Source organism: Boleophthalmus pectinirostris, unplaced genomic scaffold (genome assembly GCF_026225935.1).
Source record: "Boleophthalmus pectinirostris isolate CB_2022bp ecotype Guang Dong unplaced genomic scaffold, ASM2622593v1 HiC_scaffold_14, whole genome shotgun sequence".
Classification (NCBI taxonomy): domain Eukaryota; kingdom Metazoa; phylum Chordata; class Actinopteri; order Gobiiformes; family Gobiidae; genus Boleophthalmus; species Boleophthalmus pectinirostris.
The window spans coordinates 31,634,458-31,648,832 of record NW_026571047.1 but is presented as its reverse complement, the minus strand read 5'-3'; the positions used below and the strand labels follow the sequence as shown (position 1 = coordinate 31,648,832).

The 14,375-nt window shown below is 39.7% G+C and overlaps 1 protein-coding gene across 1 annotated transcript in view; it reads left to right on the top strand.

The window, feature by feature from the left end:
* pax2b (paired box 2b) overlaps nucleotides 1–14,375 on the top strand; it is a 113,250-nt gene that overhangs the window by 55,586 nt on the left and 43,289 nt on the right. Inside the window, exons 6-7 of the mRNA XM_055150567.1 lie at nucleotides 2,668–2,689; nucleotides 10,097–10,222. Of these exons, the coding sequence (XP_055006542.1) occupies nucleotides 2,668–2,689; nucleotides 10,097–10,222 (148 nt within the window). The remainder of the gene's footprint in view (nucleotides 1–2,667; nucleotides 2,690–10,096; nucleotides 10,223–14,375) is intronic.

Below are 14,375 nucleotides of genomic sequence, written 5' to 3'. Positions count from 1 at the left end.
AAGGTGTTTGGACTCGGTCTTGTCTCGGTCTTGAAGGTGTTTGGACTCGGTCTTGTCTCGGTCTTGAAGGTGTTTGGACTCAGTCTTGTCTCGGTCTTGAAGGTGTTAGGACTCGGTCTTGTCTCAGTCTTGAAGGTGTTTGGACTTTCTTGTCTCGGTCTTGAAGGTGTTTGGACTCGGTCTTGTCTCGGTCTTGAAGGTGTTGGACTCGGTCTTGACTTGGACGGTCTTGTCTCGGTCTTGAAGGTGTTTGGACTCGGTCTTGTCTCGGTCTTGAAGGTGTTTGGACTCGGTCTTGTCTCGGTCTTGAAGGTGTTTGGACTCAGTCTTGTCTCGGTCTTGAAGGTGCTTGACTCGGTTGTCTCGTCTTGAAGGTGTTTGGACTCGGTCTTGTCTCAGGTCTTGAAGGTCTCGGTCTTGTCTCTCTTGAAGGTGCTTGGACTCGGTCTTGTCTCAGTCTTGAAGGTGCTTGGACTCGGTCTTGTCTCGGTCTTGAAGATGCTTGGACTCAGTCTTGTCTCGGTCTTGAAGGTGCTTGGCTCTGTTTGTCTCGGTCTTGAAGGTGCTTGGACTCGGTCTTGTCTCGGTCTTGAAGGTGTTTGGACTCGGTCTTGTCTCGGTCTTGAAGGTGTTTGGACTCGGTCTTGTCTCGGTCTTGAAGGTGCTTGGACTCGGTCTTGTCTCAGTCTTGAAGGTGCTTGGACTCGGTCTTGTCTCGGTCTTGAAGATGCTTGGACTCAGTCTTGTCTCGGTCTTGAAGGTGCTTGGACTCTGTCTTGTCTCGGTCTTGAAGGTGCTTGGACTCGGTCTTGAAGGTGTTTGGACTCGGACTTGTCTCAGCCTTGTCTTGGTCTTGAAGGTTTTTGGACTCCGTCTTGAAGGTGCTTGGACTCTGTCTTGTCTCGGTCATGAGGGTGCTTGGACTCGGTCTTGTCTCGGTCTTGAAGCGCTTGGACTCTGTCTTGTCTCGGTCATGAAGGTGTTTGGACTCGGTCTTGTCTCGGTCTTGAAGGTGTTTGGACTCGGTCTTGTCTCGGTCTTGAAGGTGTTTGGACTCGGTCTTGTCTTGGTCTTGTCTCGGTTTTGAAGGGACTTGGACTGGTCTTGTCTCGGTCATGAGGGTGCTTGGACTCGGTCTTGTCTCGGTCTTGTCTTGGTGTTGAAGGTTTTTGGACTCGGTTTTGAAGGTGCTTGGATTTGGTCTTGTCTCGGTCTTGAAGGTGTTTGGACTCGGTCTTGTCTTGGTCTTGAAGGCGCTTGGACTCGGTCTTGTCTTGGTCTTGTCTCGGTCTTGAAGGTGTTTGGACTCGGTCTTGTCTTGGTCTTGTCTCGGTTTTGAAGGGACTTGGACTCGGTCTTGTCTCGGTCATGAAGGTGCTTGGACTCGGTCTTGTCACGGACTCGAGGTCTGATACTGGCCGCTGTTGTCGGCAATAAACCTTTACCTACGTTGTGCGGGAACATTAATCAGATAGAATGGAGATATAGATTTATAAAAACATTGATATAAATGTGCCAAAATAACAAAAATACAAATAAATGGAGAAAATGACCAAGATGGTCTCGATTTGGTCTCAATGAGCCGTGGTCTTGGTCTTGTCACGGCCTCCACTTCCAGAGGTCTTGGTTTTGTCTTGGTCTCAGGACTGTGTGGTCTTGAGCTGGTCTTGGTCTCGAATATTGCGGCCTTGACTACAAAACTAACTGCTGAACATTCCGCCATAGACATGCATGCAGAACTTAATATGCGGAACCTTCTCACTGTTTATTTGGGATCATCTCCACAAACTTAAAGCCCTTTCAACTGGTAACAATCACGTCTTTGGGGCTGAATAAAGGCTCCACTTTCCGAAGCTGTTGCGAAAAAATAATTTGACTTTTGTTTATTTATTCTGACGGAGAAGACGCTGAACTTTGTGCCAGTTTTTGTTTCACGTGGATAGTCCCAGGAATTACAGAGATACAAACCATAAACCATCTCAACAAATCTGCAATCTCCACCTGTCTCCTCCCCTTTCCCACGTCGCCCAATCGTAACGAGCCTGTCCCCCGCGTCGCCCAATCAATACGAGCCGTGTTTGTGATTTATCGCCGTACGAGGAAGCGGAGGAGGAGGAGGAGGAGGAGGACATGATCGCCGTGAATTCACAGTGTCAGATTTGTCCTGGAGCTGAGCCTGTGGAGGAGACCGTAATGCCCACAGACAGGTTTACGACTCTGAGGAAATGGACTCAAAATACGGTGTTTTTTATGTGATTGTTCATGTCCAGAGTCTGTAAACAGTGGGGGTTTCAACACAATCTGCTTATATTGTAAAACATATATCAGGCTGTTTTGAAGGCATAAATTAGTAAAAAAAAAAAAAAAGAGGAAGGAGAATTGGCAACGTATTTTAAACCACAAAAGGAGAAAGTATTTAAATCTATGTATTGTAATTCGCTCCTAAATCCGCTCATTTACAGTTGGGTAATGTAACTAAAGCAACACTGTGTAACTTTCTTGAGGTCCCACCTGATTCAGTGCATGATTCAATGGAAATGGAAAGATAAAGCCATACTTCGGAACATTCTCCATGGAGATAGATATGTTTTATGCCGTACTGTAGAATGTTATTGCCATGGTACATTTATTTATTCATTTATTTTTTTCCTCCGGGGCTAAAAACAGTCATGGAAATCCTGGAAAAGCCGTGGAAATTTGTAAATTCAGTGAAACTGTTGGAAAAGTCATGGGATTTTAGTATCTCTTTCACGCATCTACTTCTCTTTCATGAGGTTATTATGATTATTTCTGAACGTCTGCGCCTTTTGTTTAAAAGAGACGACAATAAATGCACTGACAGGATTTTGAATGTTAAAAAAAAAACTATAATCCCAAACCATAAGGTGAGTGGAAAGAGTTAACATTTCATATTTAGTCCTAAAAGTCTGATCAATTCTACACATGTTGGTGCCGTAAATTAACTTTAGGTCATGAAAAAGTCCTGGAAATGTTTGGAAATTTTGTCAGTGAAAAAGAGTGGGAACCCTGTAAAAAGTTACACAGTGGGGCTTTAAGGAAATAGCTGGCAGTCTTTTTGACACAATATAAAAATGAATTGAAAGTGAATTTCACAAAAACACTCACAGATCTTTAAGATTTTCTGTCATAGGGGTCAAATCTGTTATTTGTTGGACACTAAAATGGAATATTGAAATAAAACTGTTTTCTCATTTTATCGTTTTCGTTCTTGATTGAAATGCAAAAGAACGAATGGTGCACAGACCCCAAAAAAACTAACAACATAAATTACTGGAAGACCAAATGAACCTCATTGGACTATGAATGTAAATAGGTTACTTACTGCTTTTAATATACCTTTGGTTTAAATAACAACTGCCATAATTCCAAGAATTAAAGTAAAAAACATATTTCTTCATATTGTCTGCGCTGAAATGAATCATGGGATATGTAGTTCCCGACGTTTATTAGGCTACATTCAGACTGCAGCTTGAAGTGACCCAAATCTGATTTTTTGGCTTCTATGTTCCTGTATCTGATCTTTTAATGACTGAACAACACAGATCAGATTTTTTTCAAATGTGACCCAGGACACTTGGATATGTGCTCCTGAAACCGATACATATCTGATCTTTTGACATGTGACTTCAGTCTGAACGGCCAAAGTGCATTCATCCAACCTACACGTTATCAGCAAGACACAAACGTCACTATTCTGCGCTGAAGTAGGCGAAAATTGTTAATGAACTCCGTGTCACTGAAGTGAAGCACATCACCACTCACCACTCTTGGCTCCGTCTCCACATCCACACGTTCCTTTCAACGGACGTCGCTGCCGCTGTCCCACAAAACACCACTACCAAAAACCTCGTCCTTCTCCTTCTCAATCTCCTCCTTAAAACAAGTAAGTTGTTCATGTTCTGGCTCCGGTACGAGAGGAACTCAATGCTCAATGCTGCATCCATGTTTGGACAGCTTCCGTAAACACAGATCACGCTCGCTGCGGTTGACGTCCTCGTGTCTCCAGTGCACATGCGGGACACTTTTGGGTCATTTAATGTTCACACTGGAGATCACAAAGAAGTCACATTTAATTGGAAATGTGAACGACCTCGAAAAAACATCGGATTTCACAAAAAAATCGGAATTGAGCGTTAAGCCCTGCAGTCTGAACGTAGCCTTAGTCGTTACTTCTATTAAACAATGTATTTAAGCAAAGGAACTTGTGATTTGATATATGAGGTATTATTAAGAGACCTTTGACGATACGATATCACGATATTTTGGTTACTGTTACATAAATTACAGTTACACATCTTCACATTTTATTTCTAGTGGCTGTGAAATTGCAGATGTTTCGTGCTTTTCCTTCTCCACACCAGATAAATTGAATAGTGTGGCGGCGGTGTTCCCAGTGAATAGTGAAAATCCCATTTGGCTCTGGCTCTATGTAAACGGAGGACTCGGACTCCAGGAGGTCAGGACAAAGCGGAGGAGACCATTATTCTGTCCTGCTCCCGATCTCTCCAAATGTGACCAGCGCTTTAACACAAAACCGGCCTGGATTCAATCGAGGAAAAGGGAAATTGCTCTTTTAAGGAAGAAATTCTGTTTTTCTCCCTCCTTTTTTTTGCTCAGCTGGTGTTAGCGGCTGTAATGCACCAATGTCTCTGCTGCTTACATCACAAAACAGAACACGATCAGGTTGCCACATGTGTTTAAAATCAGATAATAATCGATACTAAAAGTTTAGAATGATCTTGAGCTCTATCAGAACAAGCACCGTATTTTCTGGACTATAAGGTGCACCGAATTATAAAGCGCAATATCAATAATGCTGAAATCTCTCGTCTGTTTTCATACATAAGTCACACTGGATTATAAGGAGCATTAAGTGAAACAAACGGACGACACTTGAGCCCGGCGTTGCCTCCCCGTCTTAGTGAATGTGGATTATGAATGTGAATGTGGGTGGATCATTTACGTTTGTTTTTTTGTTTCCTGCAAGGACGACTCAAATGTATGTTGAGTAATAATGTGTTTAATGCAACTATGAGCACATTTGTTTACGTTTTACAGAAACGAAACTTAAAACCACATGGCTCATTTGCATAAACTGTAAGCGCTGAAAAAAACGGCTCCTTCTACACTGATGCGTCGAGCTTCTGTAAAACGGGCTCCTGACTACGGTCGCCGTAATTTTCCGACAGTCCATCAAGCGGTGCGGCTTCGTAGTTTACCAAAGTTGTACTTAAACATTTTGACAGATTTTTGAGTGCCGTGTTCCACATAAAATCAGTTCGAGGTCAGTACGTTACATTAGTCTATTTTTAAGACTATTTTTAAATTATTTTTAAGCCATTATCTATTATCTTGTTTTATTGTATGTTACCTTTTTCCTGCTGTTCTTGAATTGTGCGTTGCAAGACTGGAATTTCCCCACTGTGGGAGTAATATAAGCATATCTTATCTTATCTTAAACACAACCAGAATTAATACATAAGGCGCACCAGATTATAAGGCGCACTGTCGATTTTTGAGAAAATGAAAGGATATTAAGTGCGACTTATAGTCCGAAAAATATGGTATAAGAGCACATAGACCAAAACCTACCTGGACCACTAAGGGATAATGCTGAAAATGTAGTTTTATTGTCAAAAATAAACTGTTCTTATTGTCATTGTGGTATCGGAATCAATATTAAGTATCAAAATTTAGTTTGAAATTTAATCACTAGAGCACAACTGCAACATTTCAAAATGCTAAATGTTTACTCAAAATATGAAATAATGACAATATTTAAATATGTTATGTCACCAAAGCAAATAGATTTTAAAGGCACATTATGGAACTTTTCTGGTACAGGGTCGGGATCCTGCTTGTCCACATGAAGACGCTTGGAATGTTCCACAGTTTGGCATTAAAATGTCTGTTTCAAAATCTGCTCCAGAAATATGAAATAATGATTCTATTAAATTCATAATGTCACACATGCAGTATGTAGCTTTTCTGGAATTGTTATTGGTTTGCTTGGAATATTCCACACTATGGCATTATGTTATAATTGTATATTCTTCTACATGTGCTTCTGCTTCCCTTTTTTGCTCAGTTGATGTTAGAGACTATAACCCCACACTGTCCCTTACATTACATTAGAGCAGTGCTTGCAGTGTTTTGCTTGAAATGTTCCGCAGTACGGCATTAAATGTAGTTATTTTGCATATATTCGCTTACAGTTATATTCTACACATGCTGCTGAGTCCATTTTTCTCTCAGCCGGTGTTCCAACTGAGTGTCCCTTCCATTACAATAGATCAGCACTTGCGATTTTGCTGGAAATGTTCCACAGTACGGCATTAAATTTTGTTATTTTGCGCATTTATATTGTCTTACAGGTTTATATACATGTGATGGTGCGTCCCTTTTCTTCCTCTTTGTCTCAGTTGGTGTTCGGGGCTGTAACCCAACACTGTCCTTCACATTACAATAGAGCAGCACTTGTTGTTTTGCTTAAAATGTTCCACTGTACGGCATTAAATGTAGTTATTTTGTGCATATATATTCACTTACAGGTATATTCTGTGGGCTCCTGAGTCCCTTTATTTTCCATTTTCCTGTTTCTCTCAGTTGGCGTTAAAGACTATAACCCCACACTGTCTCTTACATTACAGTAGAGCAGCACAGATTTAGCTTGAAATGTTCCACAGTACGGCATTAAATGTAGTTATTGTGTTTATATATATTCTCTTACAGGTGTGTATACATGTGATGGTGCGTCCCTTTTTCCTCCTCGTTCTCTCAGTTGATGTTAAAGACGATAACCCAACCCACCACCCTGTTCCTTAGATTACAATCCAGCAGCACTTGTTGTTTTGCTTGAAATGTTCCACAGTTTGGCATTAAATATAGTTATTTTTGCATATTTATTTAGTTACAGGTAGATTCTACATGTGCTCCTGCATCTTTTTGCGTTTTGTTTTGCGTTTTTTTTTTTTTTTTTTTTTTGCTGGAGAGACTATAACTTTACAATAGAACAGCAGTTGCGATTTTGCTTGAAATGTTCCACAGTTTGGCTTTAAATGTAGGTATTTTGCACATTTATATTCACTTGCAGGTGTAGTCTACATGTGTTCCTGCTTCCCTTTTTTTTCCCCATTTCTCTCAGTTGGTGTTAAAGACTATAACCCCACACTGTCTTTTTCATTACATTAGAGCAGCACTTGAGATTTTGCTCGAAATGTTCCACAGTACGGCATTAAATGTAGTTATTATGCGCATATATACAGTATTCACTTACACGTATATTCTACACATGTGCTCCTGCTTCTGTTTTTTTTTTTTTTTCTTTTTCTCTCAGTTGGTGTTAAAGACTATAACACCACACTGCTCCTTACATTACAAAAGAGCGGTGCTTGCGATTTTGCTTGAAAATGTTCCACAGTACGGCATTAAATGTAGTTATTTTGCGCATATATAGATGTATTCTGTGTGCTCCCGAGTCAATTTTTCTCTTAGTTGGTGTTAAAGACTATAACCCCACACTGTCTCTTCCATTACAATAGATCAGCACTTGCGGGTTTGCTCGAAATGTTCCACAGTATGGCATTAAATTTTGTTATTTTGCATATATATATTCAGTTACAGGTGTATGATCCTGCGTCCTTTTCTTCCTCTTCCTCTCAGTCGGTGTTAAAGACTACAACCCCACACTGTCTCTTCCATTACATTAGAGCAGCGCTTGTTGTTTTGCATGAAATATTCCACAGTACGGCATTAAATTTAGTTATTTTGCGCATACATATTCACTTACGGGTGTATATACATGTGATGGTGCGTCCCTTTTTCTTCCTCCTCGTTCTCTCAGTTGGTGTTCGAGGCTGCAGCCCCTCTCTGCCCCTCACATTACCATAGAGCGGCGCTTGTGCGGATGTGCAGGCGAATCTCGATCCATCAGCTCCGCACGGCGACAGGATCATCATGACGGGGGGAATGTTCCGCCAGGGGACATCGGGTCTAAAGGAGGAGACCCCTGTGGAGACCGACAGGAGCAGGCAGGAGCAGGCTATAAGGACAGACAGGTGCAGGCCATAAGAACTAGGAAAGCAACGATATTCGATACAGGTCTGTGTTGTCATTTATTTTGGTCCGAAAGAGAAACAGTTATCGCAGCGTTCTTCTCAGATTCAGCAAGAAAACAGCTCCATTGGGACTTACAGCTGAAATATTCTAACAGAAGTGGATTTTATCTTTCAGTCACTTTTTATTTTACATCGATAGACCCAGAAATGACAAAAATATGAAGTTTTAAATACTTGAGAATCGCTTTTGTCTTTGCATTTCTTCGTTTACTACGCACATACGACGTGACTTGCAATATCTGCAATCTTTTTCTTCGACTCGATCTCGTAAGTTTTAGTCAGAAATGGTCCGCTGAGACATTTCTATGTAATATAAGATAGTTTTAGTGTCCAGAAAGAAGACGGGAGAGCGCAGTGTGTCACAGACTGTAGCAGAACAGAAAAAATTACATGAGTTTATGTTTTGTTTTGTTTTTCGTCTTAAAACGTATCAAAATCAAATCTATATCATGACCCGGATATGGAGGTACATAAAGAATCGTGGGAAAACCATATCGTTGCATCTTTAATAAGAACAGACAGGAGCAGAAGAGGCAGGAGCAGAAGAACAGACTGGAGCAGGCCATAAGAAACACGAGCTGAATACAAAGAACCGGGGCTGAGCTCAGAGCGGAGAGGTTTGGGGGTTTGGGGTTAAGGGGAGATGGTTAAGAACATGGTGCTTTCCTGATATTTGAATGGTCATTTTCAGGGGAGTACTGGCCCAGAGGGGAGCTTTTATTCTACATATTTTAGTGCTACCTTGGCAAAAAAAAATGTATTTACAGTGTGTATTTGCACATCTAGATATCAGATGTTGGGGTCTTTTCATAAAGGCCAGCATCGTCAGGTTAGTTTAGCTTCGTTGGGGCTCTGTCATGTCCCTCGTTTGGTCCGTGAGTTGGTCGGACTCAACGGAATCAGCTAAAGACGGACTATTTTCATGCATTTGTGAACACTCAAATCTTGTGAGAATTATTCTAGCAGCAAGAACACACTGCATCATTATTGTGACTGTTCAGTAGTGATGAGACAATAAACAGTAATATTTGCCTTTTATACCACCAGATTATGCAGATAAAGCTCCTTCTACATAATGATGTCTTATTTTTTTGTTGTTTAAACAATGTCTACATGATGCATATACTGAGTACCGTATTTTTCGGACTAAAAGGTGCACTTAAAATCCTTTTAATTTTCTCAAAAATCAACAGTGCGCCTTATGTATTAATTCTGGTTGTGCTTACTGACCTCGAACCGATTTTATGTCATACACGGCGCTCAAAAAGCTGTCGGAATGTTTTAGTCCGACTGGTAAACTACGAAGCAGCAATGCTTGATGGATTGTCTTAGCATTACGGCTACTGTAGACAGAAGCTGAACTGCATCATCGCACAAGGAGCGAGCAGTTTTTTCAGAGCTTATAGTTTATGCAAATTAGTCATGTGGTTTTAAGTTTTGTTTCTGTAAAATGTAAACAAATGTGCTCAAAGCTGCATTAAACACATTATTACCCAATGTATATTTGAGTCGTCCTCGTAGGAAATAAAAAAAAAAAAAAACTTAAATGATCCACCCACATTCACATTGATAATCCACATTTACCAAGACAGAGAGGCAACGCCGGCGAATTACGCCACGATCTGCCAATGGATCATGGACGCCTGGGCTAAGGATCAGTCTCACGTGTCGTCTGTTAGTTTTGCTTAATGCACCTTATAATCGGTGCGAATTATGTATGAAAATAGATGAGAAAATTCAGCATTATTGATATTGCGCCTTATAATCCGGTGCACTTTATAGTCCAACAAATATGGAAGGTAAATAATTATGATGCTCAGGCCCTCAGCAGTGTGGAGATCTTAAGGAAACTCCTCTTTTACACATTAAAACACAGACTGGCCCTCACCCTCCCCTCTCCTCTCTCCTCTCTCGTTTCAGACTCGGACGGCTCTCCTCACTCCCCTGGCAGCGTGGAGACTTTGAGGAAACACCTGAGAGCGGACGCCTTCACACAGCAGCAGCTCGAGGCTCTGGATCGAGTGTTTGAGAGACCACAGTATCCGGAAGTGTTCCCCACATCTGAGCACGTCAAACCAGAACAGGTATAGAGGGTTTTACAGTGTTATTTATTAGTATTTCAACAATTATTTTAGTGATCGACAAGTCAGTGGTTACTTTTGGATTCGGCGACTGGTCAAACCTGTTATTTTGACTAGATAAAGATAAGATTATTTAATTTACTTTTTCTGTCATTCGGATTTGATAATGCAGTTGTATTTAGCATGTATTTTTGAGTCCGTGTAGTTCATATTCTATTGATTCAATTATGTACAATAGACCTTTTTCACAACAGCCGGAAGTCCCACGCTGTAGGTTTGCGGAACTTCCCGTTAATAGTTTTCTATGGCAAATTGTCTGCATAAATGTCTTCCGTATTTTCCACTAGTTTCATAAATCTGTCCCTTCACCAAATCTTCAACCCACAAGGTCCACAAAGGATAAACATTCTAACATGAAGAATTTATCCACAACTACCAAGGTAAGAAAGACGAAAACTTAACGACGAACAACAACAACGCATTAGTGAACTACTGAACAAAACTGTTATGTTATGGTCTTAGAGATGTCTAACATTCGAACTGCGCAAATCTCTCTGTCTTTGCGAATATCAACATCATGAAATCGTTTTTTAATTTTAATTGTGGAATCAGTCTAAGTTAACACTGGTCAAAAAGTTTAGAACACCACACTTTTTCCATTTTTTTACTATTTACTGTTGACCAGGACGGATTCTAAACTTTAGATTCATGAACGTGTCACACCACCTTTGACAGATAGAACAGCTGAACACACTCGTGGCTCGTTCTTTTTACAACAGAAATCAAATATTCTTCAGAAAGTTCTTCCCAAGTCTGTTGCAGAAGTTTCCATAAATGTGTGGCACTTGTAGGTCGTTTCACTCTTCTGTCAGGTTCATCCCAAACCTACGGAAGCCGAGAGGGGTCACAACAAACGCAAACGCCGCAACAAATACAAATGCGACAACACAACAAAAAGCCACAACACACCAAAAAAAAAGCCACAACGGAAATGACCGCGGGACTCTGTTTTAATGCAAACGCCGCAACAAATACAAACGCCACGACACAAATGCAAATGCCGCAACACATTAAAAAGCCACAACACATCAAAAAGCCACAACGGAAGTGACCGTGGGACTCTAGTTTTCCGACGGACCGATCAAGCGGCAAGTGAAGAAGAAGAACTTCAACTTGAAACGAATAATGATAAAACAATAAATTACTTTTACTTACGTTTCCAACTTCTCCGTTCCTGTACTTTTCAGGTTGTAGTTCTTCTTCTTCACTTGCCGCTTGATCGGTCCGTCGGAAAATAGAGTCCCGCGGTCACTTCCGTTGTGGCTTTTTAATGTGTTGCGGCATTTGCGTTTGTGTCGTGGCGTTTGTATTTGTTGCGGCGTTTGCATTAAAACAGAGTCCTGCCGTCATTTCAGTTGTGGCTTTTTTTGGTTTTTTGTGGCTTTTTGTTGTGTCGTCGCATTTGTATTTGTCGCGGCGTTTGCGTTTGTTGTGACCCCTCTGGGCTTCCGTACAAACCAGCTCGATGGGGTTTAAGTGTGGACACTGTGCTGCTGCTGGACACTCCAGGTTTTCAGGTTTTACCATCTTGTTCTTTTTTCCTGAGTTAGTTTTGGCAGAGCTTGGACTTGTGTTTTGTATCTTTTTTGTTTTTTTAACCTCTGTCTGTTCAGTTCTTTACTTTGTTTGTATAAATAACTGGAAAAATTAGGCTGTTCTAAAACTTTTGACCGGTAGTGTATGTTTTATTCGTGACCATAACACTCAGTAGTTCATTAACCCTCCCCAGGCAGGCGTTGCAGATTTGCAACAGCTAAATTCCAATTACCTACTTACTTCACATCCATATTTTATGAGCTTTTTTTACTCAGGAGCCTTTTCTCCCATCCATGCTGATAAACGTGGACGATGCAGACTGTGCAAGAATGGCTCCACGCAAACGGCCTGCCAGAAGTGCAAAATACTTTTTTTGTTCACAAAGGATAAAAAAGTCAGGATTGTATATTACTACCCCATATTATAATTTTCCCCAAATATCAGATTTTTCCTGATACTAAAAATTAATTTGAGCCTGAGAGGGTTAATGTGTCTTTCTTACCTTGATAGTTTTGGATAAAGTCCTCATTTAAAGTCCCTGCATCAGATTTTTCCAATAATCAGGAAGTGCACTTTGGGATGCTAGTCGTTGGTAACATTACTTTGACGGCAAAACTCCGCTCTGGTCTCTGAAAGTTGTGAAAAGCTCTTATAAACTCATTGTGGTGAATAATTAGGATGCTCTGAATACTTAAGGTAAGTGAAGAAGAACCTTTTAATGAGTTGAATAAATGTGGACACTGACAATAGTTATAGGTAATACAAAAATGTACATAGTTATATCAGTTTTCAATTGATTATGACAATATAAAACTGAAAAATAAATGTTGTAACAATGACCTACTTTTAATGCAGAACATGTAAAGTCACCTTTTACTCACTGTTACATTTTACAATCTTCCTTCTCGTTATAAGACAGACCTAGATTTGAGGAGCAGTGATCAGGGACAAAAAGTGAGTCTGACCCAGATTCTGAGCAGCACCTGAAGAATAAAAGTGAGACTGGTTCAGATCAGTGAAAATGAACGAGGCTCTTCGCTCTAATGCAAACTGGTGCATTCGTTATAGTTTTCTTTTGTGGTGCAGTTTTTATACCAGGTTATTGCTGAAACACAGAACACTTAAATGTTTTTATCTATTTTAAGATTATTGATTTGGTTTGAGTTGGTTTAACTAGGTCAGGTTAATTTACAATTTGTTTAATCAAGCTTCAAAAGGAAAAATAAAAATAGGCCAAAAATATGTTTTATATTACTCAAGCGTTTAAAAAAAAAAAAAGAAATTGTTGGGAAAAAACAAAATTTTCTTTTTTTTTTTTTTTTTTTATGTGGCATTAGCTTGAGGAATATCATGATATTTTATTCATGTATTAATTTATTTTTAATTAATTTATTTATTTATTCCAGTTTACCTTTTTTTTTGTTTTCACTTCTGTCAAAATATGACTTGATTTGGTGGGGTAATACCTATGGTCAATATTTATCATAGTTTAACATAAATTAAAGATGCATAGTGTAACTTTTCTGGTGCCCAAAATAGTTTTTAGTTTTTTTTTGTTTTTTTTTTCTTCCCAACAACATTTAATTAATGAATTAAAACATGGCAGTAGCTTGAGCTTTTTTTTATTATTTATTTATTTATTTTAATATATTTTTTTAAATAATTATAGTTATAGTTATTTATTTATTGCATCTTTTGTATTATTTTAATAACACAAAATATAAACAATGTGCTGAAACATTATTTGAATAAAACTGAAAATCACGTCTTTGCATTTTTTGTTGTTGTAAGATTCAAGTACCTTATTTTTTGGACTATAAGCTGCACTTTTTGGAGGAAATTTATTTTATAAAATCAGAGACCAGGAACCGACATTTCACGTTGAAAGTGAAGTTGTAGTAAAAACAATAGAAGAGAGAACAACAGACTGTTAACGTCACATATGAACAGTTCTTCAGATAAACTATAACATAAACAACAGAACAGAACAAGTTTAACAAACTCTCCATCTCACTCCAAATCACTAAATCCATTCAATTCTTCATCCTCGGTGTCACTTCTGAACAACTCCTCGACCTCCGGAGGTAAACAGAGCGACGCTTCCTCTTCTGTGTCGCTGTCGTCAGACTCAGCATCAGTTCCAGTTAGAATTATTCTGGTCTTTCTGAATCCCGACAGGATGGTTTCGGTGTCACTGAAGTCCAGACTTTGTCCATCCATCCAGTGACTTCAGGAAAGTTTCATGGTGCATCCTCCCGCTGTCACAAGTTTCTCTCTCACTCCAAACTTTCTCGATTTCTGTTTTTAGCTGCAGATTTCACGACTTGCAGTTTGTAATCTGCAAAATTTGATTTTCTTTTTGGGAGCATTTGTGTTCAGTCTTCTCAGTCGTCTTTATAAGTTTGTTTAAATGTTAAATTGTTCAGTGGTGCAGAAGTAATGGTTTGATCGACTGACATGATACAGACAGGACAGAGGCTCTTTCTGCAGGAGACATGCGCAGTAGAGCCAAGTGACAGTATGTAAGTCACAGGAAACACCCAAACCATGAAAAAAAGTG